This window comes from Oncorhynchus tshawytscha, linkage group LG10, assembly GCF_018296145.1.
Source record: "Oncorhynchus tshawytscha isolate Ot180627B linkage group LG10, Otsh_v2.0, whole genome shotgun sequence".
Classification (NCBI taxonomy): Eukaryota; Metazoa; Chordata; class Actinopteri; order Salmoniformes; family Salmonidae; genus Oncorhynchus; species Oncorhynchus tshawytscha.
The window spans coordinates 74,344,898-74,359,484 of NC_056438.1; the positions used below are offsets into that span (position 1 = coordinate 74,344,898).

Below are 14,587 nucleotides of genomic sequence, written 5' to 3' on the forward strand. Positions count from 1 at the left end.
GCTCAGTACAGGTCTTTACAGGTGTAATGTATTACTATGGTATAATAGGACTCACCAGGCGTAATGTATTACTATGGTATAATAGGACTCACCAGGGTGGGAGGCTCAGTACAGGTCTTTACAGGTGTAATGTATTACTATGGTATAATAGCACTCACCAGGCTGGGAGGCGCGGTACAGGTCCTCCTGTAGGAAGGGCAGAGAGCTGACCATGTCTGGAGCTCTGGAGGGGTGGTAGAACTCTGTAGCCACAAACTGTCCTGAAGAACTGCTCAGCTTGAACAGCCGAGGGGTGAAGTTGAATTTACCCGGATCTAATACAAGAGAATTCATGCTCAGTGTTAACATGTACCTAAACCCGGATAATCCGTTTCCCATATTGTTAAGTGTTATTTCAGTGTGTGTAACTGTACTATACCTTGCAGCATACAATCGTAGGCTTTCCGGTCTTTAATCCCTACAGCATCCCAGAATCCCGTGGGCTCTGATCCCTCGTCACACTCTGTAATGGTCACCTTACTGCTGCTGTGGAGCCCCGCCTCCAACGGACATCTAAAAGACAGCAGCCATGCGTCACGTCATAGCTACATTATACCGGCTGTCCCAAATGGCGCCCTATTCCCCATATAGTGCACTACTTTAGACTACAGCCCTATGGGCCCTGGTCAAAAGTAGTGCATCATAATAGGGAATAGGGTACCGTTTGGGACAGAGATATACCGTATTACACATTTCACTACACAAGAGTTTTACTTGGTCAGCATAGTACATAGACAGGACAGATGACTAGTCCCTGGTCAAAAGTAGTGCACTATTTAGGCAACAGGGAGCTATTTGAGAAGCAGACTCACTGTTCTTTGATCCTCTGAGCTGCGTTGAGGCCCACCAGCCGTGTGTGTTGCTGGGCCTTGCAGCCGTGCCACAGGTAAATGAGGGCCTTGTTGACGTTGAGGAGGATCATGGAGCTCCTGGAGCGAAGGCTGCTGCAGTGACTGACCACCTCCAGTAGGTGTCCCTCTACAGGGACCTCCCCTCGCACGCAGTACAGACGCCACTCAGCTAGAAGACGGCGAAGAGGCGCGTGGTCAGTATGACACACACATAGGTCGTGTTCCCTTGCTCATGCTTTTTATTGCATCAACCAAATCGACTGTTCCCGTCGGGCACCAGATTGCTATAATGTGGTTAGCTGATATGTAAAACGCCTATCCAGGCGTAGTAAGATCTGGTATGCATCAGCAATGTAGTCGCTCAGGAACGCACTCGTACACACTACTGTCCTGATCACAGATACCAGCGGTGGCAGCTGAGAGAAGGACTGGTCATAGTGGTAGCTGGAATGGAATGAATGGAACTCAATTGGAACTTCCATTAATTCCATTCCAGCCATTAGAATGAGCCGGTCTTCTGATTTAAAGTGACACCAGCCACCACTGGAACAGAAGATGGGCTAGATCCTTCCTTACTCTGTATGTTCTCCTCTTCCTCCTCTCTCTTCCCACAGTGTATAATCATCCCCCCGTTGAAACACTGCAGGAAACAAGGAGGCTCCTTCCCCTGCTGTACCTGGACCTGTCGGGGACAGCGACAGGGACACGGCTCATACATGACATATTCATCTAAGGCTGCTCTCAGATCAGTGACAGCAGATGCGTGTATACATGGAATTAGGCTGCATCTCAAACACCCTGTTCCCTATATAGTGCACTCTGGTCTGGTAAGTGCACTGTATAGGGAGTAGGGTGCTATTTAAGACACAGGGCTTAGTATTTAGGGTCGACACGTACCTGGGCCCCTCTCTCCTCCTCCAGCTCCACTGTCGTCAGGGCTGACGTTCCTTTCTCTCTCACGGTGGAGTTCCGTCCCTGCCAGAAGAAGTAGCAGCCCTGTTCTTTCACCGGGTCGGAGGTCCTCAGCTCCGGGTTCTGCCTCCTGCCAACTGCTGCGCTCACCGTGTACTTCCACTTCACGACGTACGCGTCTCCCTCGTGGAACTGGCCTATACTCCGCTGGGGCAGCCGGCTGGGATAACAACAATACAAATAGGTACAAATAACTCATTAGATTTCCACTGCGATCGGTATGGGAAGGGTTTTGCAAAAAAGTCAGGTTACTTTCCCAAAATTAACATGTTTTCCAGAAATCCCTGTTGGAAGATGTCCTGATTCCAGAAATATTCCAACCAGGATTTCTGGAAAACCTGGGAATTTTGAGAAAGTTTCCAGAATGTTGCAACCTTAGTAAAGGGGGAGATAATGACCTGTAGTCAAACTCCAGGATGTGCCAGACATCTACAGACACTGTGCTGATCTCTAGAGTCCTCATCCTGTCCTCTCCTTCCACAGAGCCGTGGCCTCGGCCAACGTTCATCCCATCCAACACCGTGCTGACAGCTGTCTGGAGTACAGGAAGCATCAACGCTGCATCATACGGCCTGCACACGCACCCTGGCAAATCCTGGGGGTGGAGACAGAGAGATACCGAGAGAGACTGAGAATCATTCAGAAAACTCTAGGGTCTGATGAAAACATAACAGATAACGAAATATGTGTAAAAGGAAGAGAGAGAAAGAGATAGAGAACGAGAGAGAGAGAGAAAAAGAGAGAGTGTCAAGAGGATATACCTTCTGCTCAGTGACTTGTAGGTTGCTATTCTTTGGTTGTGGTTTCTTAGTGTCTGTCCAGTCCAGAAACTTCTCCTTGAACAGGATTGTCTCATTGTGCTGTGTCAGCCTGCCGAATATGGCCCAATCAGGACGCCCCTGGCCCTTCCTGTAGACACACAAACAGTAAGAGACAGGATCTATAGACGTTATAAACCCCTCTAGGACAAACTGTCCCTGAGGGATGATTTGACTGAGTGGTGGAGAAAGAGTCTGTGCGTGTCTGTGTGTTGGTGTGCGTGTCTGTGTGTTGGTGTGCGTGTCTGTGTCGGTGCGTGTGTCTGTGTTGGTGTGTGTCTGTTGGTGCGTGTGTGTGCGTGCGTGTGCGTGCGTGCGCATGTTGGTGCGCATGTGTGTGCGCGTGTGTGTGCGTGTTGGTGCGCATGTGTGTGGGCGCGTTGGAGGGTGCGTTGGAGGGTGCGTTGGTGCGTGTTTATTGGTGTGTGTGTTGGTCCGTTGATGCGTATGCGTTGGTGTGTGTGCGCTCACGTTGGTGTGTGTGTGTGTGCATTGGTAGCCTACCAGGGTATGCGTGCGTTACATCCTCCAGGGTCCAGAGGATTGATGTCACAGCAGGTGTAGTCAAAGGTTCCGTTCCACAGGTGTTTGGCCAGCTGGAAGGCTACTTTCCTCTGGGCCAGAGTCACCTCCTTACCGTGCCACACATACACCTCACTGCCAAAGTCAAACACCAGCACCTGCAGTGGGGGGCACACAGTGGAGAGACGGGACCAAAATAATGCACACCCTGTGGACCAGGGGCCATAATGTGTGTCAGACATCTCAGAATAGGATCAGCTGCTAGTCCTAGTGCTGACCTAGGATCAGGTCCTCTCCTGTCCATGTAATCTTAATCATTATGCTCTAAAACGGCTACACTGATCCTAGATCAGCTCTCCTACTATGAGTTGTCTGCTATATGTGGTTCCTGATGAGTCCAGTCAGGTACCTCTTTGGATTGCAATAGTGTGCTGTGTGGAACCTTCCCCCACTGATCATCATCAGGAACCAGTTTATCCTCCAGCAGACGGAAGATGCAGTTTGTCTCCACGATGGCACCTTCAAACAGCTCATCTTCCTCCAGTGGCCCCGCGGCTGTATGAGGACACACACACACCAAGAATAAATGTACAACAGTGGCATAAAACATGAAAATAAAGGCTTCAGTTTACATGGAGCTAAATCTTTTAAAATGAACAAAGTCCCAATTCTCCCACCCATTTACCAAAGTGTGCACACTTTACGTCATGATTTAACAATGGTGGAAACTCCCTCCAGCCAGTGATTCCACTAATGCGTTTAGATCAATGACAGGAAGTGTGCAAGTGCAACATTTTCGGAGAAGGGTGGAGAATTGAGACGCAGACATGGATGCTAACACTATGGTACTGCTACCGCCAAACTCCCGCCACCGCCCAGCCACTGCTGATTCCACTGCTACTGCTTAGATGCAATGCCACTACAGGCTACCACCGCCGCTACTGCTGCCACGCTGCTGCTACTGCCACCGCCGCCGCCGCTTACTGCTACTGCTGGACTGCCACTACCGCCGCTACTGCTGCCACTACCGCCACTGCCACTACTGCTACCGCCACTGCTACCGCCACCGCCACTACTGCTGCTGCCACCGCCGCACTACTGCTACCGCCGCTGCCACCGCCGCCGCTACTGCCACCGCCGCTACTGCTACCGCCACCGCTACTGCTACCGCCACTACTGCACTGTTGCCGCCACTACTGCCACCGCCACTACTGCTACTGCTACTGCTACCGCTACCGCCACTACTGCCTGCTACTGCCACTACCGCCACTACCGCCTGTTGCCACCACTACTGCCACTGCCACTGCTACCGCCACCACTACTGCCACTGCTACTGCTACTGTTGCCACCACTACTGCCACTGCCGCCGCTACTGCTACCGCCACTACTGCTACCGCCGCACTGCCTACCGCCACTACCGCCGCCGCTACCGCCGCTACTGCCACCGCCGCTACTGCTGCCACCACTACTGCCACCGCCGCTACTGCTGCCACCACTACTGCCACTGCCGCCGCCACTACTGCTACCGCCGCTACTGCCACTGCTGCTACCGCCACTACTGTTGCCACCACTACTGCCACTGCGCTACTGCCACCGCCACTACTGCTACCGCCGCTACTGCCACTACTGCTACTGCCGCTACTGCCACTACTGCTACCGCCGCTACTGCCACTACTGCTACCGCCGCTACTGTTGCCACCACTACTGCCACTGCCGCCGCCACTACTGCTACCGCCGCTACTGCTGCCACCACTACTGCCACTGCCGCCGCCACTACTGCTACCGCCGCTACTGCTGCCACCACTACTGCCACTGCCGCCGCCACTACTGCTACCGCCGCTACTGTTGCCGCCACTACTGCCACCGCCGCTGCTATTGCCACCACTACTGCCACTGCCGCCGCCACTACTGCTACCGCCACTACTGTTGCCGCCACTACTGCCACCGCCGCTACTGTTGCTACTGTTGCCACCACTACTGCCACTACCGCCGCCACTACTGCTACCGCCACTACCGCCGCTACTGCTACCGCCACTACCGCCACCGCCGCTACTGCCACCGCCGCCGCCACTGCTACCGCCACTACCGCTACTGCCGCTACTGCCACCGCCGCCACTGCTGCCACCACTACTGCCGCCACCACTACTGCCACCGCCGCTACTGCTGCCACCACTACTGCCACCGCCGCTACTGTTGCCACCACTACTGCCACTGCCACCACGCCACTACTGCTACCGCCCGCTACTGCCACTACCGCCGCTACCGCCACTGCTACCGCCACTACCGCCACCGCCGCTACTGCTACCGCCGCTACTGCTACCGCCACCGCCGCTACCACCGCTACCACTGCTACCGCCACTACCGCCGCTGCCGCACCGCCTACCGCTACTACCGCTGCCACCGCTACTACCGACGCCACCGCTGCTACCGCCACTACCGCCGCCGCCACCGCCCACTGCTACCGCCGCTGCTGCTACCGCTGCTACCGCCCACTGCTACCGCCGCCGCCGCTACTGCTACCGCCGCTGCGCCGCTACCGCCGCTACTACCGCTGCTACTGCTACTGCCGCACTACCGCTACCACTACCGCCGCTACCGCCGCCACTGCCACCCGCTACCGCACTACCGCTGCCCGCCACTACTGCTGCCACCACTACTGCCGCCGCTGCCACCACTACTGCCACCGCCGCTACTGCTGCTGCACCACTACTGCCGCCACTACCGCTACCGCCACTACTGCTAGCGCCACTACTGCTACTGCTACTACCGCCACTACTTACACTGGTAGGTCTGCTGCCCTCTCAGGGTCTTCCAGAACTCTGTGGCTGCATGGTTCTGGGGGTTGACCCCCTCCTCGATGGTCTGGATCTGGCTCGCTCTGCAGCCCAGGTCCCTCTTAGTCTGGATACACGTGGCCAGCTCAGAGGCCTACAGTACGAGACATACACAGAGAAAATGTCAATATTATAAATACAGTAGAATAGAAATCGTGTCAGCCTTGTAATGGGATTAGGCTTTGAATTGACTTGCAATGACCAATGTCAACAGCCTCGTAATTACCAGACTGATTGTTTGTAGGAAGTTACAATGTCAGAGCCTGCTTGTTGTGTTCTACCAGCAGTACTGTACGTTGTAATGATGAGTCAGCATTCACCTTGACAGGTCAAGGGTCTCCATACTGTAGATCAATATCTTCCTAATGATATCAGGTAAATACTAGAGCTAGTGAAATAAATACAATGACTGAGGAAAAACTAAGTAGCCTGGGCGAATCAAGCTACGTAGCCCGGGCGAATCAAGCTACGTAGCCTGGGCGAATCAAGCTACGTAGCCTGGGCGAATCAAGCTACGTAGCCCGGGCGAATCAAGCTACGTAGCCCGGGCGAATCAAGCTACGTAGCCCGGGCGAATCAAGCTACGTAGCCCGGGCGAATCAAGCTACGTAGCCTGGGCGAATCAAGCTACAGTCTGTTTGTTTGAAACTGTCTACTATACACAAACAGGACACTTTTCATGGGGAATAAGAGCTGCTGTAAGAACAGATGGCACAGCTCTCTGCTCCAATGAGAGAGCAGAACATCTCAACCGTATGTGGCTGAGCCCCTAAATCACTCACTATTCCCTATAAACTGCAATTTAGGGGCTACCTTTGACCAGGGCCCATAGCTCCCTATTCCCTAAAAACTGCATTACTTTTGACCAGGGCCCATAGAGCTAACGCCTATCAAAGACAATATGGTTACTTCAATACGGCTACTTCAATATGGTCCTTTGAGGCATGCTATAAAGTAACATAAGGAGTCATTTAAAAATCCCATCCAAAATAACTTAAACATCAGCCTGCCCCAAAGGTTTTTAATCACAAATTCCAGCTAACAAACAAGACATTTATTTATTTACTTTCTTTTTTTGTTTGTGTTGAATTTTACCCCCTTTTCTCCCCAATTTCGTGGTATCCAATTGTTAGTAGTTACTATCTTGTCTCATCGCTACAACTCCCGTACAGACTAGGGAGAGACGAAGGTCGAAAGCCATGCGTCCTCCGAAACACAACCCAACCAAGCTGCACTGCTTCTTAACACAGCGTGCCTCCAACCCGGAAGCTAGCCGCACCAATGTGTCGGAGGGAACACTGTGCATCTGGCAACCTGGTTAGCGTGCACTGCACCCGGCCCACCACAGGAGTCGCTAGTGCGCGATGAGACAAGGATAGCCCTACCGGCCAAACTCTCCCTAACCCGGACAACGCGAGGCCAATTGTGCGTCGCCCCATGGACCTCCCAGTCGCGGCCGGCTGCGACAGAGCCTGGGCGCGAACCCAACATCTCTGGTAGCACACCTAGCACTGCGATGCAGTGCCCTAGACCACTGCGCCACCCGGGAGGCCCCCTTGAAAGTCACGCTGACGCAGTCTGGCACAGGGAGACGGGGAAAGTCATTATTAAACGCTGACGCAGTCTGGCACAGGGAGATGGGGATTCACTATGGATTTCACCAAAGCCACACACACACGGCGGGGGACTCACTTTGGCTTTCTCTATAACGTTAGCAAACTCTCCCATCCAGACAAAACAGTGCTGAGGAGTAACCAACAGGAAACAGTCTCCACTGTTCAGGGCTGAGGCTCTGGGCTCCACTAGTCTGGTCTGAACGTGACGGCGGCCTGGGTGATAGAGAGAGAAGAGTGAAGCTACAGAACATTTTTAAGAGTATTTTTTTTTGGATAGGATAGAGACAGCGAGAAACTATATGAGAAGAGTGTGCTGACGGCTCACTGGGTGATAGATGTAGGTTTATTTGAACATGTTGGTACATATGCAGAAATACACATAAATATATCATACTGTATAAAACATAAGTGAAAAGAAATGATCTGCCTAAATATATGGCTAGTGCATCAATAAGGCAAACAAACTGGCATAGCAGCAAGTCAAATGGGCATAGCAAATGTCATATGCTTAGCTTGGCAGTGTTGTGGAAATTCAGTACTGAGAGAGACTTGGTCATTTCTTCAAACAATCATCTTTATTTAATATCGATTAATTATTGAAATAATGAGACTATCAGCCCACCAGTCTTGAGTGACGGTTAGTCTGAGAGTCTAGCCTCTGAGAGTCCACAGACAATTCACAGTTTTAATATAGCTGATACCAAGATTGCTTAGTCAGTCATTTCTAACCTTCCCATAAGCCACCTTGGTTATCTACACAGAATGGTATTTTACTTAAGTGTCCCAGATGCCAGGAAGATGAGACAATTGTTCTTAACTCTTCCAGGCTCTCTCTCTCTCCATCTCGAGTCACACACATCACATCTAGTCTATAGAATGCCAGCTTTTAATCACCAACATCAATCAATTGTCAGCTTCAAGCTCTCTCTCGTAGAAGCCATGTCCTCAACACCCAGACTAGCTGGAGGGCGCAGAGTGGAGACCATAAAACACAGCATTAGCAGGATAGAAATATCTGACTGTTCGTTAAGTAAATAATTGCTACATATCCAACAAATACATCATGGTTCCCTCACAATGGTAAGTGCCAAGAAGGACCTCTGGTCAGTTTAGTCTGCTGTCCTTGGCTGGATTAGTTTAGTCTGTCGGTCTGTGTGTGTGTGTGTGTGTGTGTGTGTGTGTGTACAAAAGTTTTAGGCAGGTGTGAAAAAATGCTGTAAAGTAATAATGCTTTCATAGACATGTTAATAGATTATATGGGCTGGCCTAAATGCAAAGTGAGTGAATGGAAGACAAATCTACATCAAATCATTATTTGGTGTGACCAGCCTTTGGCTTCAAAACAGCATCAATTCTAGGTACACTTACACACAGTTTGAAGGAACTCGGCAGGTAGGTTGGCCCAAACATCTTGGAGAACTAACCACAGTTTCTCCTGTGTATTTAGGCAGCCTCAGGTGCTTCTCTCTTCATGCAATCCCAGACAGACTCGATGATGTTGAGATCAGGGCTCTGTGGGGGGCCATACCATCACTTCCAGGACTCCTTGGTATTCTTTACGCTGAAGTTCGTTCTTAATGACTTTTGCTGTATGCTTGGGGTCGTTGTTATACATACATGCAGAATACATTTGGGGCCAATCAGATGCCTCCCTGATGGTATTGCTTGATGGATAAGTATCTGCCTGTACTTCTCAGCATTGAAGAGACCCTTCATTCTGACCAAATCCCCAACTCCATTTGCAGAAATACAGCCCCAAACTTGCAAGGAACCTCCACCATGCTTCACTGTTGAACCTCCACCATGCTTCACTGTTGAACCTCCACCATGCTTCACTGTTGAACCTCCACCATGCTTCACTGTTGAACCTCCACCATGCTTCACTGTTGAACCTCCACCATGCTTCACTGTTGAACCTCCACCATGCTTCACTGTTGAACCTCCACCATGCTTCACTGTTGAACCTCCACCATGCTTCACTGTTGAACCTCCACCATGCTTCACTGTTGAACCTCCACCATGCTTCACTGTTGAACCTCCACCATGCTTCACTGTTGAACCTCCACCATGCTTCACTGTTGAACCTCCACCATGCTTCACTGTTGAACCTCCACCATGCTTCACTGTTGAACCTCCACCATGCTTCACTGTTGCCTGCAGACACTCGTTTGTGTACCGCTCTCCAGCCCTTCGGCAAACAAACTGTCTTCTGCTACAGCTAAATATTTCAAATTTTGACTCATCAGTCCAGAGCATCTGCTGCCATTTTTCTGCACCCCAGTTCCTGTGTTTCCGTGCATAGTTGAGTCGTTTGGCCTTGTTTCCACATCGGATGTCTGGCTTTTTGGCCGCAAGTTTTCCATGAAGGCTTCGGACCAGACTTCTCCAGACAGTAGATGGGTGTACCAGGGTCCCACTGTTTTCTGCCAATTCTGAGCTGATGGCACTGCTGGACATCTTCTGATTGCGAAGGGAAGTAAACATGATGTCTCTCATCTGCTGCAGTAAGTTTCCTTGGCCGACCAACTGTGTTTACGGTCCTCAACGTTGTCCGTTTCTTTGTGCTTCTTCAAAAGAGCTTGGACAGCACATCTGGAAACCCCTGTCTGCCTTGACATGTCTGCCTGAGACACCTTACTGATGCAGTATAACTACCTTCTGTCTTGTTGCTTTGCTCAGTATTGCCATGGTGTATGACTTTTGACAGGGCCCTAACCCTCACTCAGTTGTATTCCTCCTTCACAGCTATTTCTGTTAATGATTGTGTTTCAACCTACATATTGAATTGATGATCATTAGCACCTGTTTGGTATTATTGTTTAATCATACACCTGACTAAATGCCTACAAAATCCCTGACTTTGTACAAGTGTACCTACAAGAATTGATGCTGTTTTGAAGTTAAAGTGTGGTCACACCAAATATGGATTTGATGTAGATTGTTCTTCTGTTCACTCACTTTGCATTTAGTTAATTGGTAAATATAAACATGTCTATTTTTTTAAGTATTCTTATTTTACAGCATTTTTTCACACCCGTCTAAAACTTTTGCACAGTACTGTATGTATGTGTGTAAACTGCATGTTTTAACTATCCCGCCATGATGCTCTTTCTCTTTCGAACTCTAATCTATTTCCTCCTCCATCCCTCCCAGAGACACTCTCTCATCTGATGGATAAATGACGACAGAGGAAAAACCTCTGTTTGATGTGATGCAACATTCTACCTCAATGTACGCAGTAAGGTAAGCCTGGTCAGAACCAAAATGGAGCCCGTCTCCTGTTTCTATAGTAACGCAGCTTGACGTAAAAGTATCCACCTCTGGACAGGCTGTAGACTGACCCAGACACTTACCAGGGATGGAACCCCCAACCTTCCAATCTCAGGGCACACACTAACAACAAGGCCACTGATTTGGTCCAATGACAAAGTCCTCCAGAAATAACAGAACCTGTTCTCATTCAGGAAAAACCTATGGAATATGTTCACTCTAAAATGTCCTGTTTAGCTTTCACTATGACGTTGAGCAACCTCAATGTCAACATCCTGATTTTGAACTGATAGCTTGCCCCAAAACCAAAGTTGGTTAGACGTTTTAAAGTGGACCTCAACAATGTTGATTAGTACATATCCACGCTATCTATATACACACCTCTTTGTCAAATTAATGGGAAAGATAATATAGACACATACAGTAACTTTCACAAAATTCCCAGGTTTTCCAGAAATCCTGGAAGATTCCTGGAATAAGATGGAATCTTTAAACCAGTATTTCTGCAAATGTTATAACCTTACTATAGGCAGAAGGAAGTAGCGCAGAAGGAATCTCACCTTTGACCTGAATCAACATGAGGTTCTTGTAGGGCACAGCGCTGTTGTTAGACATCTGCTCGGAGATGTTGACGCTCCTCAGACTCACGTTGTTTGAGTTCTCCTTACTGGGCAGCCCAGCCAGGGCCGCATCCGAGTACATCTGAGTACTAGTATTCACTAACACACACAGGAGGAGGACTCTTATTCACTAACACACACAGGAGGAGGAATCTTATTCACTAACACACACAGGAGGAGGACTCTTATTCACTAACACACACAGGAGGAGGACTCTTATTCACTAACACACACAGGAGGAGGACTCTTATTCACTAACACACACAGGAGGAGGACTCTTATTCACTAAAACACACAGGAGGAGGACTCTTATTCACTAAAACACACAGGAGGAGGACTCTTATTCACTAAAGCACACAGGAGGAGGACTCTTATTCACTAAAGCACACAGGAGGAGGACTCTTATTCTCTAAAGCACACAGGAGGAGGACTCTTATTCACTAAAGCACACAGGAGGAGGACTCTTATTCACTAAAGCACACAGGAGGAGGACTCTTATTCACTAAAGCACACAGGAGGAGGACTCTTATTCACTAAAGCACACAGGAGGAGGAGTGAGCAGTGTGTGCAAATATTAGGGGTGCACACACAGATTCTGTGCTTAGGTAAAACCTCCTAAATATAAATGCACTCTTACGCTCCTATGACAGAAGTATAAGATTTTAATATAAAGCCTTCTGATGGCTAAACCTTTGAAATGGTCTCTAATACATGTAACACACATACATGTAACATACACACACTCACACTTCTCATCCCTCATCCTCTTGCTCTCTATGAGGCCGATGTTGAGTCTCTGCTCAGTGTACTCGTGTCTGATGTCCTCCCTGGCCGCCAGCATCTTCAGAGGGTTCTTAGACGACTGGACGTTCCTAGACGGTCTCACAGCCCGTTTGTGCTGCGCTAAGGCGGAGGTCAACCTGGACAGGGAAAGAGGCGAAAGAGCCGGGGCGAGGGACAGAGGGTGAGAGAGAGAGAGAGCGGGACAAAGAGAGAGTCCGAAACAAAAAAGAAAAATTACAAATCCTTGAATCAGCAGTCAAAGACTATCAGAATCCTGTAGATACCCCAATTATTGGAAAGTTATTATTGGAAAAACTATGCACTCTCCAAACCAAAAAGGCCTGTGGTGCTGATGGTATTTTAAATGAAATGATCAAATATACAGACCACAAATTCAAATTGGCTATACTCAAACTCTTCAACATTATCCTCACTGCAGGTATTTTCCCCGATATTTGGAACCAGGGATTGATCACACCAATCTACAAAAATTGAGAAAAATTTGACCCAAATAAGAGGAATTTGCATTAACAGCAACTTGGGGAAAATTCTCTGCAGTATTATAAATAGCAGACTACATCATTTCCTTGACGAACACAATGTCCTGAGCAGAAGCGAGATTAGATTTCTAAAAAATTATCATACAACAGACCACATTTACACCCTCCACACTAATTGACAAACAAGTAAACCAAAACAAAGGCAAAATCTACTCGGGTTTTGTAGATTTCAAGAAAGCATTTGATTCAATTTGGCACGAAGGTCTTTTTTTTTATAAACTAATAGAAAGTGGTATTGGAGGGAAAACATGTGATGTTATTAAATCAATGTACTCTAAAAACAAATGTGCGGATAAAATTGGCAACAAGCAAACAGACTTCTTCTCTCAGGGGAGTGAAACAGGGCTGCCCAATAAGTCCAACACTATTTAACATCTACATTAATGAATTAACAACAAGCAAACAGACTTCTTCTCTCAGGGGAGTGAAACAGGGCTGCCCAATAAGTCCAACACTATTTAACATCTACATTAATGAATTAACAACAAGCAAACAGACTTCTTCTCTCAGGGGAGTGAAACAGGGCTGCCCAATAAGTCCAACACTATTTAACATCTACATTAATGAATTAACAACAAGCAAACAGACTTCTCTCAGGGGAGTGAAACAGGGCTGCCCAATAAGTCCAACACTATTTAACATCTACATTAATGAATTAACAACAAGCAAACAGACTTCTCTCAGGGGAGTGAAACAGGGCTGCCCAATAAGTCCAACACTATTTAACATCTACATTAATGAATTAACAACAAGCAAACAGACTTCTTCTCTCAGGGACGGGGAGTGAAACAGGGCTGCCCAATAAGTCCAACACTATTTAACATCTACATTAATGAATTGGCAAAAACATTAGAAGAATCGGCAGCACCTGGTATCACCCTACACAACACTGAAAACAAGTATCTGCTGTACGCAGATGACCTGGTGCTGCTGTCTCCCACTAGAGAGGGGTTACAGCAGCACCTAGATCGTCTTCACAGGTTCTGTCAGACTTGGGCTCTGACTGTTAACCTAAAAAAAACAAATATAATGATATTCCAAAAAAAGGTCCGGAAATCAGGATGACAAATATAAATTCTATTTGGACAGAGTTCTATTAGAACACACCAAAAACTACACAGACTAAATATCAGCAACACAGGTAGCTTTCACATGGCTGTGAATGAGCTGAGACAAAGCAAGAAGAGCATTCTATGCCATTAAAAGGAATATTAAAATCGAAATTCTAATTAGAATCTGGCTCAAAATTTCCAATCGGTTATAAAACCAATTACTCTATATGGGTCCACTCTCTAACAATGAATTTACCAAATGGGACAAACGTCCAATTGAAATACTTCATGCAGAGTTTCGTAAGACTGTATTGCAAGTGCAAAGAAAAACTCCAAATAAAGCAAGTAGAGCAGAATTGGGCCAATACCCCCTCCTCATTCAAATAGAAAAAAGAGCCATCAAATTTTACAACCATCTAAAAACAAGTGAACCCAAAAACATTCCATCACACAGCTCTATAATGTCAAGAGATGAAACAAGAGAATAGTCCCCTCAGCCAGCTGGTTCTGAGGCTCAGTTCACGAACCCAAACCAACCCCATAGAGCCTCAGGACAGCACTCAGAATATCTGGCCCAACCAAATCATCACAAAACAAAAATATAATTATATCACCTATTGAAAAAACAACACAAAAAAAATCTAAGTAAA

General features: G+C 48.1%; 1 protein-coding gene across 1 annotated transcript in view; it reads right to left on the reverse strand.

The window, feature by feature from the left end:
- Positions 1-14,587, reverse strand: part of LOC112260878 (supervillin) — a 118,776-nt gene that overhangs the window by 10,604 nt on the left and 93,585 nt on the right. Inside the window, exons 22-34 of the mRNA XM_042329049.1 lie at positions 12,290-12,462; positions 11,483-11,641; positions 7,729-7,865; positions 5,983-6,130; positions 3,612-3,757; positions 3,185-3,360; positions 2,624-2,771; positions 2,261-2,457; positions 1,788-2,022; positions 1,467-1,572; positions 852-1,059; positions 419-552; positions 159-314 (exon numbers count right to left, since the gene is read on the reverse strand). Coding sequence (XP_042184983.1) covers positions 159-314; positions 419-552; positions 852-1,059; positions 1,467-1,572; positions 1,788-2,022; positions 2,261-2,457; positions 2,624-2,771; positions 3,185-3,360; positions 3,612-3,757; positions 5,983-6,130; positions 7,729-7,865; positions 11,483-11,641; positions 12,290-12,462 — 2,123 coding nt within the window. The remainder of the gene's footprint in view (positions 1-158; positions 315-418; positions 553-851; positions 1,060-1,466; positions 1,573-1,787; positions 2,023-2,260; positions 2,458-2,623; positions 2,772-3,184; positions 3,361-3,611; positions 3,758-5,982; positions 6,131-7,728; positions 7,866-11,482; positions 11,642-12,289; positions 12,463-14,587) is intronic.